Source organism: Magnolia sinica, chromosome 4 (assembly GCF_029962835.1).
Source record: "Magnolia sinica isolate HGM2019 chromosome 4, MsV1, whole genome shotgun sequence".
In the NCBI taxonomy this organism is placed as follows: domain Eukaryota; kingdom Viridiplantae; phylum Streptophyta; class Magnoliopsida; order Magnoliales; family Magnoliaceae; genus Magnolia; species Magnolia sinica.
The window spans coordinates 95062995-95077498 of NC_080576.1; the positions used below are offsets into that span (position 1 = coordinate 95062995).

The 14504-nt window shown below is 40.2% G+C and overlaps 1 protein-coding gene across 1 annotated transcript; it reads right to left on the reverse strand.

The window, feature by feature from the left end:
• Positions 1-1068: 1068 nt before the first annotated feature.
• Positions 1069-1571, reverse strand: LOC131243413 (small ribosomal subunit protein bTHXm). The gene has a single exon (XM_058242769.1). It carries the CDS (start codon positions 1478-1480, stop codon positions 1217-1219), a length of 264 nt encoding a protein of 87 aa, XP_058098752.1. The 5' UTR covers positions 1481-1571; the 3' UTR covers positions 1069-1216.
• Positions 1572-14504: the final 12933 nt, after the last annotated feature.

The window sequence follows — 14504 nt, forward strand, 5'->3', positions numbered from 1 at the left end:
CATAGCATAGTCCCAACCATTTGGGTTGGCCAATTTATTGAATTAAAATAATTGTTAAGTTGTTTATACTAGTGCCCATTTGCCTAGATTTATGTAGCGTGTTGTGCAGGAGACCTTAGAGCACTCTGACGCTTGGCACAAGGTCCGCATTTCTAGGTAACATTGGCATCACATTCTATTGATCTAACCTTGTAGAGAAACAAGTTCAATCATTTAACTGCAAAAGATAAGAAATGAGAGCAAGGACGAAATTGGCCAACACTGTGAATACTCTTGAAGAAATGGTAAGGAGCCACCAAAACCGAAACAATGGAAAAATTATGGGAAGAGTTGGAGAATATGACAACTATTGATAAGGATATGATGTAGAGGGCTTACACATTCCTTACAGAATGGCCGCATTTAGCTAAGACATTCCTTAATAGAGTAAACCCTAGCGACAAACATACATGGTTGGAGAAGATTATTCCCAAATAATATCTAATTGATGTACTTTATTTGTTTGTATTGGATCATAGTCATTAAAGTTTATGTTTGGAATTTGTTGTTGTTATTATTATTATTGATTTGTTTGTTGCTTATATTAAATAGCTGCTCTTTTGAATCTATGGGCCCCCTTTGTGGCACACCTGATGATTGGTTTAGCCTAAGAATCAGCTAAAAAAGTCATGTAAATGAGCTCAACCCAATAAGTATCTTATGCCAAGCTTTTTTTATGATTTGAATATTTTGAAACGATTCCCTACTCTAAGCTCTCTTTGATATGAACACACAAGTACTTGCCTATAAGTGACTTACAGGTACAGGTTACCCAAACACACAAAAAACTACTTACATTTGACTTACAGCTTACATCCAAACATACAAAAGTTAACTTTCAGGTGAAAGCCACAACTTAAAAACTTACAGGCAACCAAACGACCCCTTACTGAAAGTTATCCCATCCCAATAGCTTTTTTCAGTCGGGAATGTGTTGCGATAAATTCAGACAGCAATGTGATGCGTTAGAATGACGTTACGAGCCATTCCAGTTATCAAAACACCACTCGATCAAGACTAATTATGCGCTACTGCAAAATCAGAATGAGCTGATAACCATTTCCAGTACCAATAAAACCCGAACAAGAACGATTCATACACGAAAAATCAGTCACGTGAACGGATAATCTTGGATATTTTCTTTTCTTTTCTTGACTGAAATGAAACCGCGAAAAATTCAGATGAGCTTGAAAGGGAGGGGCCAAGGAGTGGACCTGGGGACCTCAACCTTGTCCTTTATCCTCTCGATCTTCTTCTCCCTCTTCGGCCTGGCATTCCCGTAGGAGCCCTTGAAATGCTTCCCCCTCTTCGTCTTCTTGTCGCCCCGCCCGCACAGCTCTGCGTGCGGCCGAGATGACGCCGCCGCTGCGCCTCCTTCTCGCCCCGCCAGCACCATCCGCCGCGCCATGCTGCTGCACAGCTGCCGCATCATCGTCGCCATGCCTCTCTCTCTCTCTCACCCCAATATCAGCCTTCAGATGGGCAGGCTTTGAACAGGATCCAGGCGCGTACCATAGTTTAAAGGCTCGAAACTCAAGACTGCTCATATCCAGCCGGGTTGGGTGGGTTACAGATGGCCCCGTATTGGGATGTAGTCGTGACAGGAGCCTACACGGAGTAAACTTGAACAAACGTAAAGTTTTGTAGCCTGAAACTACTTTTTTATTTTTTCTTAGGACAGCATTCCTTGTCCAGTTATATTTAACCCACAGTTACCCACAATTACACTAACATTATGGATTAATGCATGGTTTTCATCCAGTGGACTCATCTATAATAAGTTTTGCCCTCAAACTTAAATGAATAATGTGAACTTAAAACACTTACATGTGAAAGGATTAAATTTGCTTCATAATAACCCAACGGATCTCACATAAGATGTAAATGTGTTCAAAATGTAAGACTCTTGCCGCACGAGGCCACTTGGCCATTTCCTTCTTCGTTGGTTTTTTTCACAGGAGGAGGGGAGGGTGTGAAAGGGAGGGTAGTGTTTTTTATTCTCTTCATTCTTCCTTCATTGGTTTTCTTTACAATTGTTTAAAAAACATATATATTGTGTATGAATTAAGATTTTGTGAAATGAGAGATGGTGTTAAAGAATATTGCATTGGATGAATTTTCATAATGTAAGGATGTTGTAATGGATGAATTTCGTAATGAGTGAAATTTATAATTGAATAATGTTATAATGAATGAATGTGATGAATATTGGAATGGATGAATGTTGTAATTGATGATTTTTTGTAATAAAATAATTTTGAGATGGAAGTATGTTGTAATGGATAAATGTTGTATAGTGGATCATCGATATATACTGTGGATCGTACATGTTTATTGCGGATCGTCGATATTTTTATTGTGGATCACTGATATTTGTTGTATATCATTGATATTAACTGTGGATCATCGATATTCAGTGTGAATCACTGATATTTACTGTGGATCGCAGATATTCTCACTGTGGATCATAGATATTTACTATGGGGTACTAATCCTATGAATAATTGTCATAATTTTCTCGCTGCAAGTTTGATTTAGGTGATCTTATACTCATTAAAAAAATAATTTGATGAACTTTCAAATGTCTTTGGAATCATCTCATATAGACACCATTTGATTGCCTAAAAGTGAGCCCAAAGTTCATAATTCGTTGTGGGTCACTGATCCGATGAAAACGGCCACAACTCCCTTGTTAAATATCTTATTTGAATGATCTTATGCTCATTAGAAATATAATTTGATAAAATTTCAAATGGATTTATAATTATCTCATTTAGACATCATTTGATTGCCTAAAAGTAGGCTAAAAGTTCATAATTTACTATAAATTGATGATATTCATTGTATACCATTTTTTTTGGAAATCAAATGGTGTCCAAATAATATAATTCAAAATCCATTTGAAAGTTCATCAAATTATCTTTTCAACGAATATAATATCACCTAAATCGAACATATAATGAGAGAGCTACGACTGTTTTCGTCAGATCGGTAGCCCATAGTAAATGATGAAATCTGGGCTAACTTTTGGGCAGTCAAATGATGTCCAAGTGGGATAATTCTCAAGCTATTTAAAAGTTCATCTAATTATCTTTCCAATGAGCACAAAATCACCTAAATCAAATATGTAACAAGGGAGTTATGGCCATTTTTGTGGGGTTAATGCCCCATAGTGAATATCTGTGATCCACCTGGAATATTGGCGATATCGGCGATCCATAGTGAATATTAATGATATACATTGTATATTGACAATCCACAGTATAAATTTTGGCGATCTATGTGGAATATGGGCGAATCACAGTAAATATCAATTATCCACCATACAACATCCATCCATTACGATGTACTTCCATTACGATATATTTTCATTACGAAAATTCATCAATTACAACATTCATCACATTCATTCATCACAACATTCAATTACAAAATTCATCAATTACAACATTCTTTCATTATAAAAATTCATCATTAAGCATTCTTTCACACCCTCCTCCCTTTCACAAATTTCCACAATTCATACCCAATTAAAAAAATCCAAAAAACAATTACAAAGGAAATCAAGAAAGGGAGAATGAAGAATGAAGAAGGAAAGGAACCAAAAAATACAATCGTCCCTTTTACACCCTCCTCTCCTCCCGTGAAAAAACCAATGAAGGAGGAAGGAAACAACCAAATGGCATCGTGCAAGAAGGGCCCCATGTTTTGAACCCATCCACATCTTATGTGGGGCCCGCTAGCTTATCACACGTCATTGGTCCAAGTTTGAGAGCAAAACCCATCACAGATGGATCACACTGAAGGAAATAGTTTAAAATTAATACACAATATTGATGTAGTTGTGGGCCATAGACATCTTCAAACAAAAAACTGAAAAATTTCTTTTGTGGGTTCATGACCGTCTGATTGAAATGAACGGATTAGATCGTCCAATGGGTAGGCTGAATTTCAGTTTTTGGTGGAGGCCACGTCCCTTTTTAAAGGGACATTTCTCTTTTTGAGACAAGAGCCCACCATGCAAGTGCTAATTGTAACAGAGGAACATTTTCATCCTTTAAAAAATGAAAAAATTGTTTGGGCCACAAAACCTTAAGTTTAGATCATTTGAGCTCCTGCCATGACCACCAAGAACCCAAGTTGGGTTGATGGTAGATTGCCTATTGGCATTGAGTAGTGTGTAGCTATTGGAGGGTGCTTCGTGGTAAACACCATGATGTATGTGTTTTATCCATGCCGTCCATGCATTTTCTAGTTCATTATAGGACTTGATGCCAAAAGTTAGGCGGATCAAAATCTCAGGTGGACTACAGCACAGTTAAGAACGGTGATTGAATGCCTACTGTTGAAAACTTCTTAGGGCGGGCCCACAAAAGTTTTGCATCAACATGGTATTTGTATTTTACCTTCATCTAGGTCTCTCTAACCTAAATAACAAGTTGGGTGGCAAATAAACATTACAGCGGCCCTACAGAGCGGTCGTTCAATCTCCACTATTTTCGTGTACCATGGTTCACCTAAGATTTAGATCTATCTCATTTTTTAGCTCATGAATTTAGGAGTATTTTTTGAATTAAAAGATGTGGGCAGTGTTCAATGTTGGGTTCAAACTATGCCTGCCAAAATTCCACTAAATAATTTCAATTTTAGTAGCAAGTGGAATTTGGCCAAATTTACCCTTGCAGTAGTAATGCATGGATAGGTAATCTTTGGCTTTTTACCATGGCATTTGCCATTTCAACTCCTTGGTGGTGCAAGTAACCGGCACTCACGTTGCATCCTCTCTACATGCAGCATGCATTTGGATGTAGCCCACTACTTTTTACTCCACCCTCCTTACATTCATTGCACCTGCACATCTTAGTTTTAATTAATTTCATTTTTAACACCATCAGTCCAAACAAGATCTAGTTTAAGTTGAAAAGATAAACATACTTCGAAAAACATTCACCAAACACGATTGTATGGTTATAGTCATCATTTTGGAGCACAATTACCGATGCTAGCTTTCTCAAATTGGTGCATGGGCATCATTTCGTAGCACGAAATGCATCTATTGTTTCACCCTCAGGCATTTTTCAAATTAAAATTTCAAGCACACTTTAAAATAGCATAATATAAACCTAGGATCTAAACTTATGATGAAATTAATTTGACCAAGATACCTGACTTTAAACATTTATGATAAGATTGTAGTTAAGTTAGTGTTTAGAGGCATAAAATTAATTAATCCATGAATTTGGAGATTAATTTTGTATCTTCATGAAATTAGAAGTTTGGTGAGTAGATTTGTTGCTTTTAAAAAAAAATAAAAATAAAAATAAAAATCAAATTCATAAAATTTTCACTTCTGTCCTTTGGTTATTTTGATCAAATTTATAAATTGAGAGCATTTTCTCTAAGTTACTAGAATCACTTAAGATTGGATGGTCCGAACCCTCCAACTAATGGCTCAATGAAATAACACAAAAAAGTCTGGTCATAGATTTGAGCCGTCTTTCATTCTTCCAACATTTGAATGCCTCTCTCTCTCTCTCTCTCTCTCTCAAAGATTACTATAATTGGATTATTTAACCATTGGATCAATGGCTAGGAAAATGGATGGTTCACATAAATTAAATATAAAGTTTAATTCGTTATGTATGAGCTAACTAGACATTTGTAGGAAGTTTTTTTTTCATCGTGAATGTTATTTACGGATGACATAGTTTTGATCCACAAAAAGAGAGAGCACATATACATAAAGTTAGATTTATAAAAAGATTGTTTAGAATCTAAAAGATAAAAAATTGATCAGACTAAAACAAAGTATGTGAAGTGTAATTTTAATAACAATAAGAGTGAATTTTAATAACAATAAGAGTGAGAAGAAGGAATTAGTTAAGATTATTGACTAAGAAGTTTTCCAAAATAACCACTTTATGAAAATGGAAATTAGTCAAGAATGTTGGCTAAATAGTTTCCCAAAATAACTACTTCTGATATCTTAATAATTTGTGAGAGTGGAGAGATTGAAAATAATGTTGCCTATATAATTCACGTGGAGTGAACAAAATGAAGAATATAGTTGAAATGAGGGTGTTGAGATGTAGATAAGAATAAAATAAAAAAATGAATGCATTTGAGTGAATTTAGGATTAACAGTGCAGCACAAATAGGACATAAGACTAGGGAATACATATTAAGGAATGTAGGGGCTTTGTGGGGCCACTGCGATTTATGCGTTTTATTCATGTCGTTAGTTCATTCATTTTTACAGATCATTTTAGGTGATGATCCTAAAAAGGAGGCAGATTGAAGGCTTAAGTGGACCACGCCAAAGGAAGCAGTGATGAAATTGTTTGCCACTGGTGAAAGCTTCCTAGGACCTAGAGTGATGTTTATTTGTCATAAGTCACATACATTTGAATGAAGTAAAATATAAATATCAGCTTGATCCAAAAATTTTGTGGCTTTGAGGAGTTTTTAATGGTAGGTGTTCGATCCTCACCGTTTCCACTGGTGTGGTTTACTCGAGCATTCGATCCCCATCTTTTTTGGGCTCATCAACTAAAATCATAATTCGAAATAGATGGACAGTGTAGATAAAATGCATACATTACAGTGGGCCCTATAAAACTGTAACGCCCTGAAAATTGGGGGTTGAGTAGGTACCCAACTCCCGAGTTCCAACGCATCACTTATGCAACATAGATAATGATGATTTGATGTTGTCCATGTTAGTGCATAAAACATGAATGAGATTAAGCTAAATCAGCAAATCATACTCTAGGGACGGTTGAATTTACGCAAGCGGAAGGCTGTGATAAGTGTATAAAATGTATGAACCATTGTAGGTCCTCAAAGTATGAACGCATTGCCAGATCAAATAGTTATAAGTATTGTTTCAAAATACAAAATATCAAAAAGTGATGGTCCACTACAAGTATAAGCCCTGAAGCCCCCAATTAGAATGGTCTATACAAACCCGCCTGAATACTGCATATATGAGAATGCCTCCTCATCATCCTCAAAGTCCGGCTCCGCCTCGCAGGCTGCGCCATCATCTGAAACTACAACAGGGTCTGGTTGGTGTTTAAAACACCGTCCCATAACGTGGGAGTGAGTGATCAACTCAGTGGAACAATAAAGCAAAGGTTAACATGTTATCAATTCAGTCAAGCAGTAATGATAACGCAATACAACAATCAGGTCCTAAGTATTATTGTTAATGCAAGAATGATATGAAATAATGACGCATGCTCTCACCTGCGCTCCCTCAGCGACTTCATCTCACAATCGCGGCATGAAACACTTTCTCAGTGCTTGACCTGCTATGCCAAAGGCACACGTAATGCGGTGCATGAGCGTGCTCACCAAGTTCTTATTAGTCCTTTTCATACAGTAGGATTGGGAAACTAAGGTACCTCCCTTATAACATTTTCCAAACAGTAATCCATTATAGGGTCGTCAGTCCTAGTAAATCTCATACGATATTACGGTTTTAGGTCGCTACAAAGGGCTCGTCACCTGATCAGTGTAAGCCTAGTTTGTACTCTAGTTGCTACGGAAAGACTCGTTGCCTCGCAGTCTCAGAGTATGCTCGAGGTCACTATAAAGGGCTCGTCACCTGATCAGTGTAGGCTGACAGCTCGAATACAGTGTCTCATACCACCGTATTCGGCTCACAAAGTGGTGTTGCTCAATGGTCACTACGGATGGGCTCGTCACCTGATCAGTGTAGGCCGACAGCTCGACCACGGTGTCCCATACCACCATGCCCGACTCATGAGTCTTAGCGGATCGAGGTACCAAGGTTAAAGGGGTTTCCACTGGTGAGTTTGCTATCTTAGATTCAAGCAGTAGCGTCTATATATGGTGAACATACATCGGGTCAATCGGGTTACTTGAAGAGCTCGACTGGTACGAGCGCACGTTGACTTGATCGACATGGAGTGCGTAAGCATTCCGCGTGGCCTAAGCACTACCGTCAAACGACGTACGACTCGGATTCGTCGAACGTATCCATCGTAGCTAAATCAATTTAGCCACCCATCGTAAACCATTACCGATTGCCTGGACCACATCGTAGCCCCACTCACATTCTAAACACTCGCACTCATATATAATAATCCAAAACAGCATGTGACAACCAATGTAAATATAAATCTTACTTAAGCATTTAAATAACCACATCATACACATGTTATCACACATAAGCATTTATCTATAATCACATAGTAGTAAGATAGGCTTCACACAGGAAACTGTAACTACGTATGAGGAGATCGAAAATCCTATCTCAACACCCTCATTAGATACATTACATCAAGCATTTTCTCATTCAGGCATTTTATCAAACACTTAGACTACACATATTACATACATGTAATATATTAGTTATAACACATATTATAGCAAATCCTTCCATATAGGAGTTGCCATACGTACAACAATCAAGTATTTCCAATCAGAAATCATGGCAATCACAAATCATAATTCCATACTCATTCAGACATTTCAACAAACACATGGAATGCATTTAAAATCAACATAGTTCACATATATGTGTAATATACGGAAACCCTCGTATTTAAGTACATGTGATAGCAATCAAGGCAGTCATAAATCATTACTGACATTGAAAGCCTTGAAAACCATAACCTAAACATTTATAGTCCGCACCTTACGCCGGTAAACAAGTATCGAACTCAGTTTGTATACCGAGTCTTTGTCTACGGCACAACATCAACCTACAGTACAAAATAGGTTAGCTATTTCGTCACTTACACTATTTAAAACCCTAAAACAGGTTAGGGCTAGGTTTTTCTTACATATGAACGAAATTGGAATCGCCCGTATAGCGATATAGGGATTGTGGTTAAGTACGTGGAGCGTTAGGGAAAGATCCCGACAACTAACTCTCACTCTCACTCATTTCTCCACCCTTTCTCCTTCTCTTTTTTCTTTCTTTTTTTCCTAGGGTTTGGAAATTCGTATGTGGTGAGAGAGAAGTAGGTTTAGGCCTTTATATAGGCCCATGTCTGATGGAAATGGCCCCGGGGCCAAGGTATACTTAGGTTATATCCAAAGGGCATCTGTTTCAGCCCAACGGAGCACTTCTGGTGGCCCTTCTTTTGCGTGAGGTCGGACTTAAGCTCCCTGACATTAGATCTAAGTCAGGCTAAGTTTTCAGTTCAATCGGATTTACAGATTGGCCGTGGCAGACCAATTTCAGTTCAACGGTCACCGGCGCTCGATCAAGGCCACTAGTGTACTGACATATGTTGAAAATTTTCCCTGATCCAAGGATGTAATTGGGTCAGATTCTGACAGTCTGAATCCTTATATTTGGACCTGCAAGTGAACGACTCAATTTACTTAAGTTTGGGTTTATTTTTTAAAGGTATTCGCATTTCTCACACACTTCGCTCGGGGCTCAAGTTGTGCGTTTCTGGATACTATTAGGACTTAATTTTCGGGATGATTGTCAAGTCCAACGAGGCGGTCATATTCATATAGTTTCACAGTTACCGGACTTTCGACGTGTGGTCCAGGTCTGTATGGAGTTTCAATGTACTCCCAAGAGCAACTGAGACTTAAGATTGATCCTAAGTCTTAAGGTAATGCAGTGGTAATGATTCTGCATGGTTTGAGTTTTGCAGATAATATTTAAAGTGATTAGTGCTAATTTCACAGATAAGCTAGTTTAACACTAGTTAATTCCCGCCTAATTTCTAAAGGATTTGGTCCTGTGTGATTTCTGCCTGAGGTGGTACTCGGGCCTTTCTACGGATTTTTCCGAGACGTTACAGCTTGATCCAAAAATTTTGTGGCCTCGAGGAGTTTTTAATGGTAGGTGTTCAATCCTCACCGTTTCCACTGGTGTGATTTACTTGAGCATTCGATCCCCATCTTTTTTGGGCTCATCAACTAAAACGATAATTCAAAATAGATGGACTGTGTAGATAAAATGCATACATCACAGTGGGCCCTATAAAACCCCTTCCTGAACCGTCTGTCTTTAGCAAGGTCTAAATTAAGAGCACGTTGGTACTGGCTGAAGACTCTAAAATGTCAAAGGACAAAGGTAAGGATGCAACGTAGAGATATACATGAGCAGAGTAAGCTTGGTTACTCGCTCGACTCGACTCGACTCATCATGAGTTTAAGCCGAGCATGAGCGGATTTTTTATACTCGTTTTGATTTTAAGTAGAGTACGAGCTGGGCAGTACTCGACTCGTGTGCTTGACTCGTACTCGACTCGTATTCGAGGGTATATATACCCACCCCCAAAAAAAAAACCCTACGCTCGCCCTTATTCCTTCCAGTCGTTTTTTGCCGCCCGCCGAAACCTAAAACCCCTTCCCTCCCAGCGCCCGTTCGAAAAAAACTCATTCCCTCTCTCTCTCTCTCTCTCTCTCTCTCTCTCTCTCTCCTCTCATTCCCTTGTCCGTTGTTGTCCGCCATCTGGCCCGTCCCTCTTCTTCCCTCTCTCTCTCTCTCACTCCTCTGTCCGGCGGTGTAAGTCCCTGCCGCTCGTCCCTGCGGCCTGCCCAGTGCCCCTGTCCGGTGCCGTAGCTCGTCCTTACCACTCGTCCATCATCCTTGCCCTGCACACACGGTGCCGGTCGTTCCTATCGCAGCTCATTCAGAAATTGATATCATATATTGCTAATATATGTCAGAAATTGTTAATATATGTTAATATAGGTAATATATGTTAATATAGAAATTGTTAATATGTTAACATATGTCAGAAATTGTTAATATAGAAATATGTTAATATGTTAATATAGCTAATATATGTTAATATAGAAATTGTTAATATGTTAATATAGAAATTGTTAATATGTTAATATAGAAATTGGGCTCAAATTCGGATTCGGACTCGAATTCGACTTGAAAACTCGGACTCGACTCGATATCTGCTCGATGCCCGAGCAGAGCCGAGTACGAGTAGGACTTGGGCAGTTCGAGTTAAGCATGAGCTGGGCAATACTCGGCTTGGCTCGACTCGTGTACAGCTCTAGATGCAAGTAATACTCGATTACCTATGGTTTACCTCAAGGCCTTGATAGAGTGGAATAATGGAAAATGGTTGATGCAAAGGACCTTAATAAGATGATGATGATGAAAATTTCACTGATTTGGACAACCATCATGTGGGGCCCACTTGCTTATCACTCATAAAAGTTACTTTAACCGGTGATTAAATTGATGGCCATTAAACACTAAACCTAATGATTGATTGATGGTGTAAGACCCGTATCCTAGACCGTACTGTTCCGTAGGCTTTCGTAGTTTTCCTGGTCGAATTCCGACAACCTTCGACCTTTATCCGACATTTGCGCATGATCCTAAGCTGAGTCTTGTCAACCCGAGTCGACTCGACCCGAGACTTGTACCCTAGCAACCGCGTTGTCGCCGTGGTTCCTATGCCGCGTCTCGTGCACCGAGGCGATACCCAGCCCAGGAGATGTGGGCCCGTGTTCAGTTAGAGAAAAAAGCCGCGCGTTGCAAAACACAAGAGAATCTCTACTGAATGTCATATCCATCAATCAATCAATTCCATCAAGGGTCAAGTACATGTCAAGTACACCATCACCTCACACCCATCCCCAAGCAACCCCTAAAGTCAAAAGTTCTTACACAAGCCCATACCCCTTCTTATACAATCTACCCTAAAGTCAACAAATCTCTCACCTCACCCATCACTCACCATATCCATCACACATCTCTCTCTCTCTCTCTCTCTCTCTCTCATTCTCAAACCACTTTCCAAGCAACCCAAAAAAATTTCATATGTCCAAGCCTCTCCAAGCTCTCCCAAGCAACAAGTGTGGCCCACTTTCCCACTCTCTCATCTCCCATCTCAACCATCAAAACTTCATCTCTTTTGTCGGGGTCGAAGCTAAGGAGCAAAGGAAGCCAAGGGAGTAAGAAGAAGGCAGTGGGTGATCTTGGATCTTCATTTCTTTAATTTTTGTGATGTAAGGGCCTACTTATGGTGGGACCCACCTCGATGTAGGCTTTGTATCAAAGAGGGGCCCATAGTGGCGGGGCCCCTCCATCCTCGCCGATGTCTCTCTCTCTCTCTCATGTATTGTGGACCCCACTATGATGTATGATCCACGCTGTCCCATCCATAGGGCCTACCTTGCTGACCGTATTCAAGTGGGCCTGGATGTAGGCGAAACACAAATACCAGATTGATCTAAATCCGATGGGCCATGTCCAAGTGGGTCCCACCATGATGCATGTGCCATATCCACACTGTCTAGCATCTAGGGACGTTGGACGTGGACTATCAGTGAAGTGTGAACCGACATGGGGTGTGGCTGACAATGGGGTGGCTGACAGTGAAGTGTGGCTGATAGTGGGGTGGCTGACAGTGAAGTGTGGGTTGACAGTGGGGTCCATGGGACCCATCCACGTCCTCCATCCCCTTTGATGGGCCACATCATAGTGTGTGTGTTTTATCCAAACCGTTCACCGCCCTTGGACGGTGGGACCCACGTCCATGTGGGGCCCTCCTTGATATCTATGCACACCCAGATCGATAGCTCTTGAGGTAGATTGAGTGAAAGATACCTCGTTGCAACACTGACAGCAGCAGTGTACTGGTAGTGGTTGTACTAATAGTGATATGTGTGCGGACGGTGGGGTCCGTGGGACCCACCCACCTCGTCCACCCATTTAGATGGGCCACACTGTGATGCGTGTGGGGCATCCACCGTCCTTGGACATGGGACCCACCCCACGTGTCGGCTACCCATGATGTATGTGTATGTCCAGGCCGTCCAGGGCCTGGACGTTGTGTATATTAAATATAATATTATTATATTATATTATATTATATTAATATATAATATGATATATTACATATTATATTATAATATAATGTTTTATATATATAGATATATATATATATATATATATATATATATATATATATATATAATATATCATAATATTTTGTGTGTGTGTGTATAGATGAGGAGAGATTTCAAGTAGGGAGCTTTTGCTTCTTAAAATAAAAAATAAAAAAATAGCGTAACTGCAAGTACAACAGCTATACGGCTGCCCTATTAATGTCAGCAGGTCTGCACCTACTTTACGTGGGGGTGTAACCCACACCGTCCAGCTATGTGGACCCCACCGCTGGCTGTTGTCCTGATGACAGCAAGTTCCGTGGGTCCCACCCATTCCATCCATGCCATTTATCTATGGGACCCACCATGATACATGTGTTGTATCCAAACCGTCCAACCATTGGTGAGATCATTTTTTGCATGGGGTAAATGAGTGAGATCTAAAGTTCAAGTGGACCCCACCATTTGCAACAATAATGGGGTACAGTGACATCCACTATTTAAAACTTCTTACGGGCTACAGTGGTTCCCACCCAAGCTGATATTTGGTTTTTACTTCATCTATCTCTATGCTAACTTATGAATAGGTTGGATCTCAAATACATAAGGGTGAGCCTGATTTGATATGCATTTGGCCCATTTGATCGACCCATTTGAATCGGCCCATTTCGTCGGCTCATTTGAATCGGCCCGTTCGATCGGCCCATTTGATGTATATGAAGTCCAATGTGATGTGTGTGAGGCCCATGAGTGAGGCCCAATATAATGTATGTGTGTGGCCGTTATATTGTTTATGAATTCCTTATGTAGGTCACTCCTTGGGAGCAATGTTGGTTAGATGTCCACATTGAGGGGCAATAATGGTTAGATGTCCTCACTGTGACCTTCCCTTAGGCCTTGTTAGGCCCATTCCCTTCGCGGGTTAATCCAAATAAGTGGCCCCATTCGCCGTAGACGGATGATTCCATGTTAATGGATTTGATATAACCACGGCTGATGCCGATCTTTATACTATGGTTGATTGGCTGATCATCTATGGACCCCCGCCTTGCTTATATATGCCGATTGTTGGTACCGATTATCAATGCTGATTATCGGTGCCGATTATCGAGGCCGACACCGATTATCGATCCTGATTATCGATGTTGATTATCGGTGCCGATTATCGAAGTCGACGCCGATTATCAACCCTGATTATTGGTGCCGATTATCGAGGTCGACGCCGGCTATCGATACTGATTATGAGTATGTGACAACATAACATTATAATACATGCCCATGCGCATCATTTGTATGCTTGTGATAAAATGAGTGACTGATCATAACACATGCCATTAGGCAGATTGTTATGGGACTCCCTGGTGAAGGGAGATGCCCACATGAGCGCGTGGTACGCGCATGATTGCTGTATGACTGGATTGCGTGATTCATGCATCTCGCATTGTGTGACATGTATACTGTACACCCTAGCGACATCAGGGCCATAGCCTCCACAGGCCTATCGTGGTTGGCAGGATTGGATACCGAAAATCTTTGTGTCTACATGGGGTGCTATAGATATCCCTGGGTGAAAGTCCCTAAACTCTTATAGTACCAGGAGGTTGCTCCAA

Coding starts and splice junctions, on each gene's coding strand:
- LOC131243413 (XM_058242769.1), bottom strand. CDS start 1,480: ATGGCGACGATGATGCGGCAGCTGTGCAGCAGCATGGCGCGGCGGATG.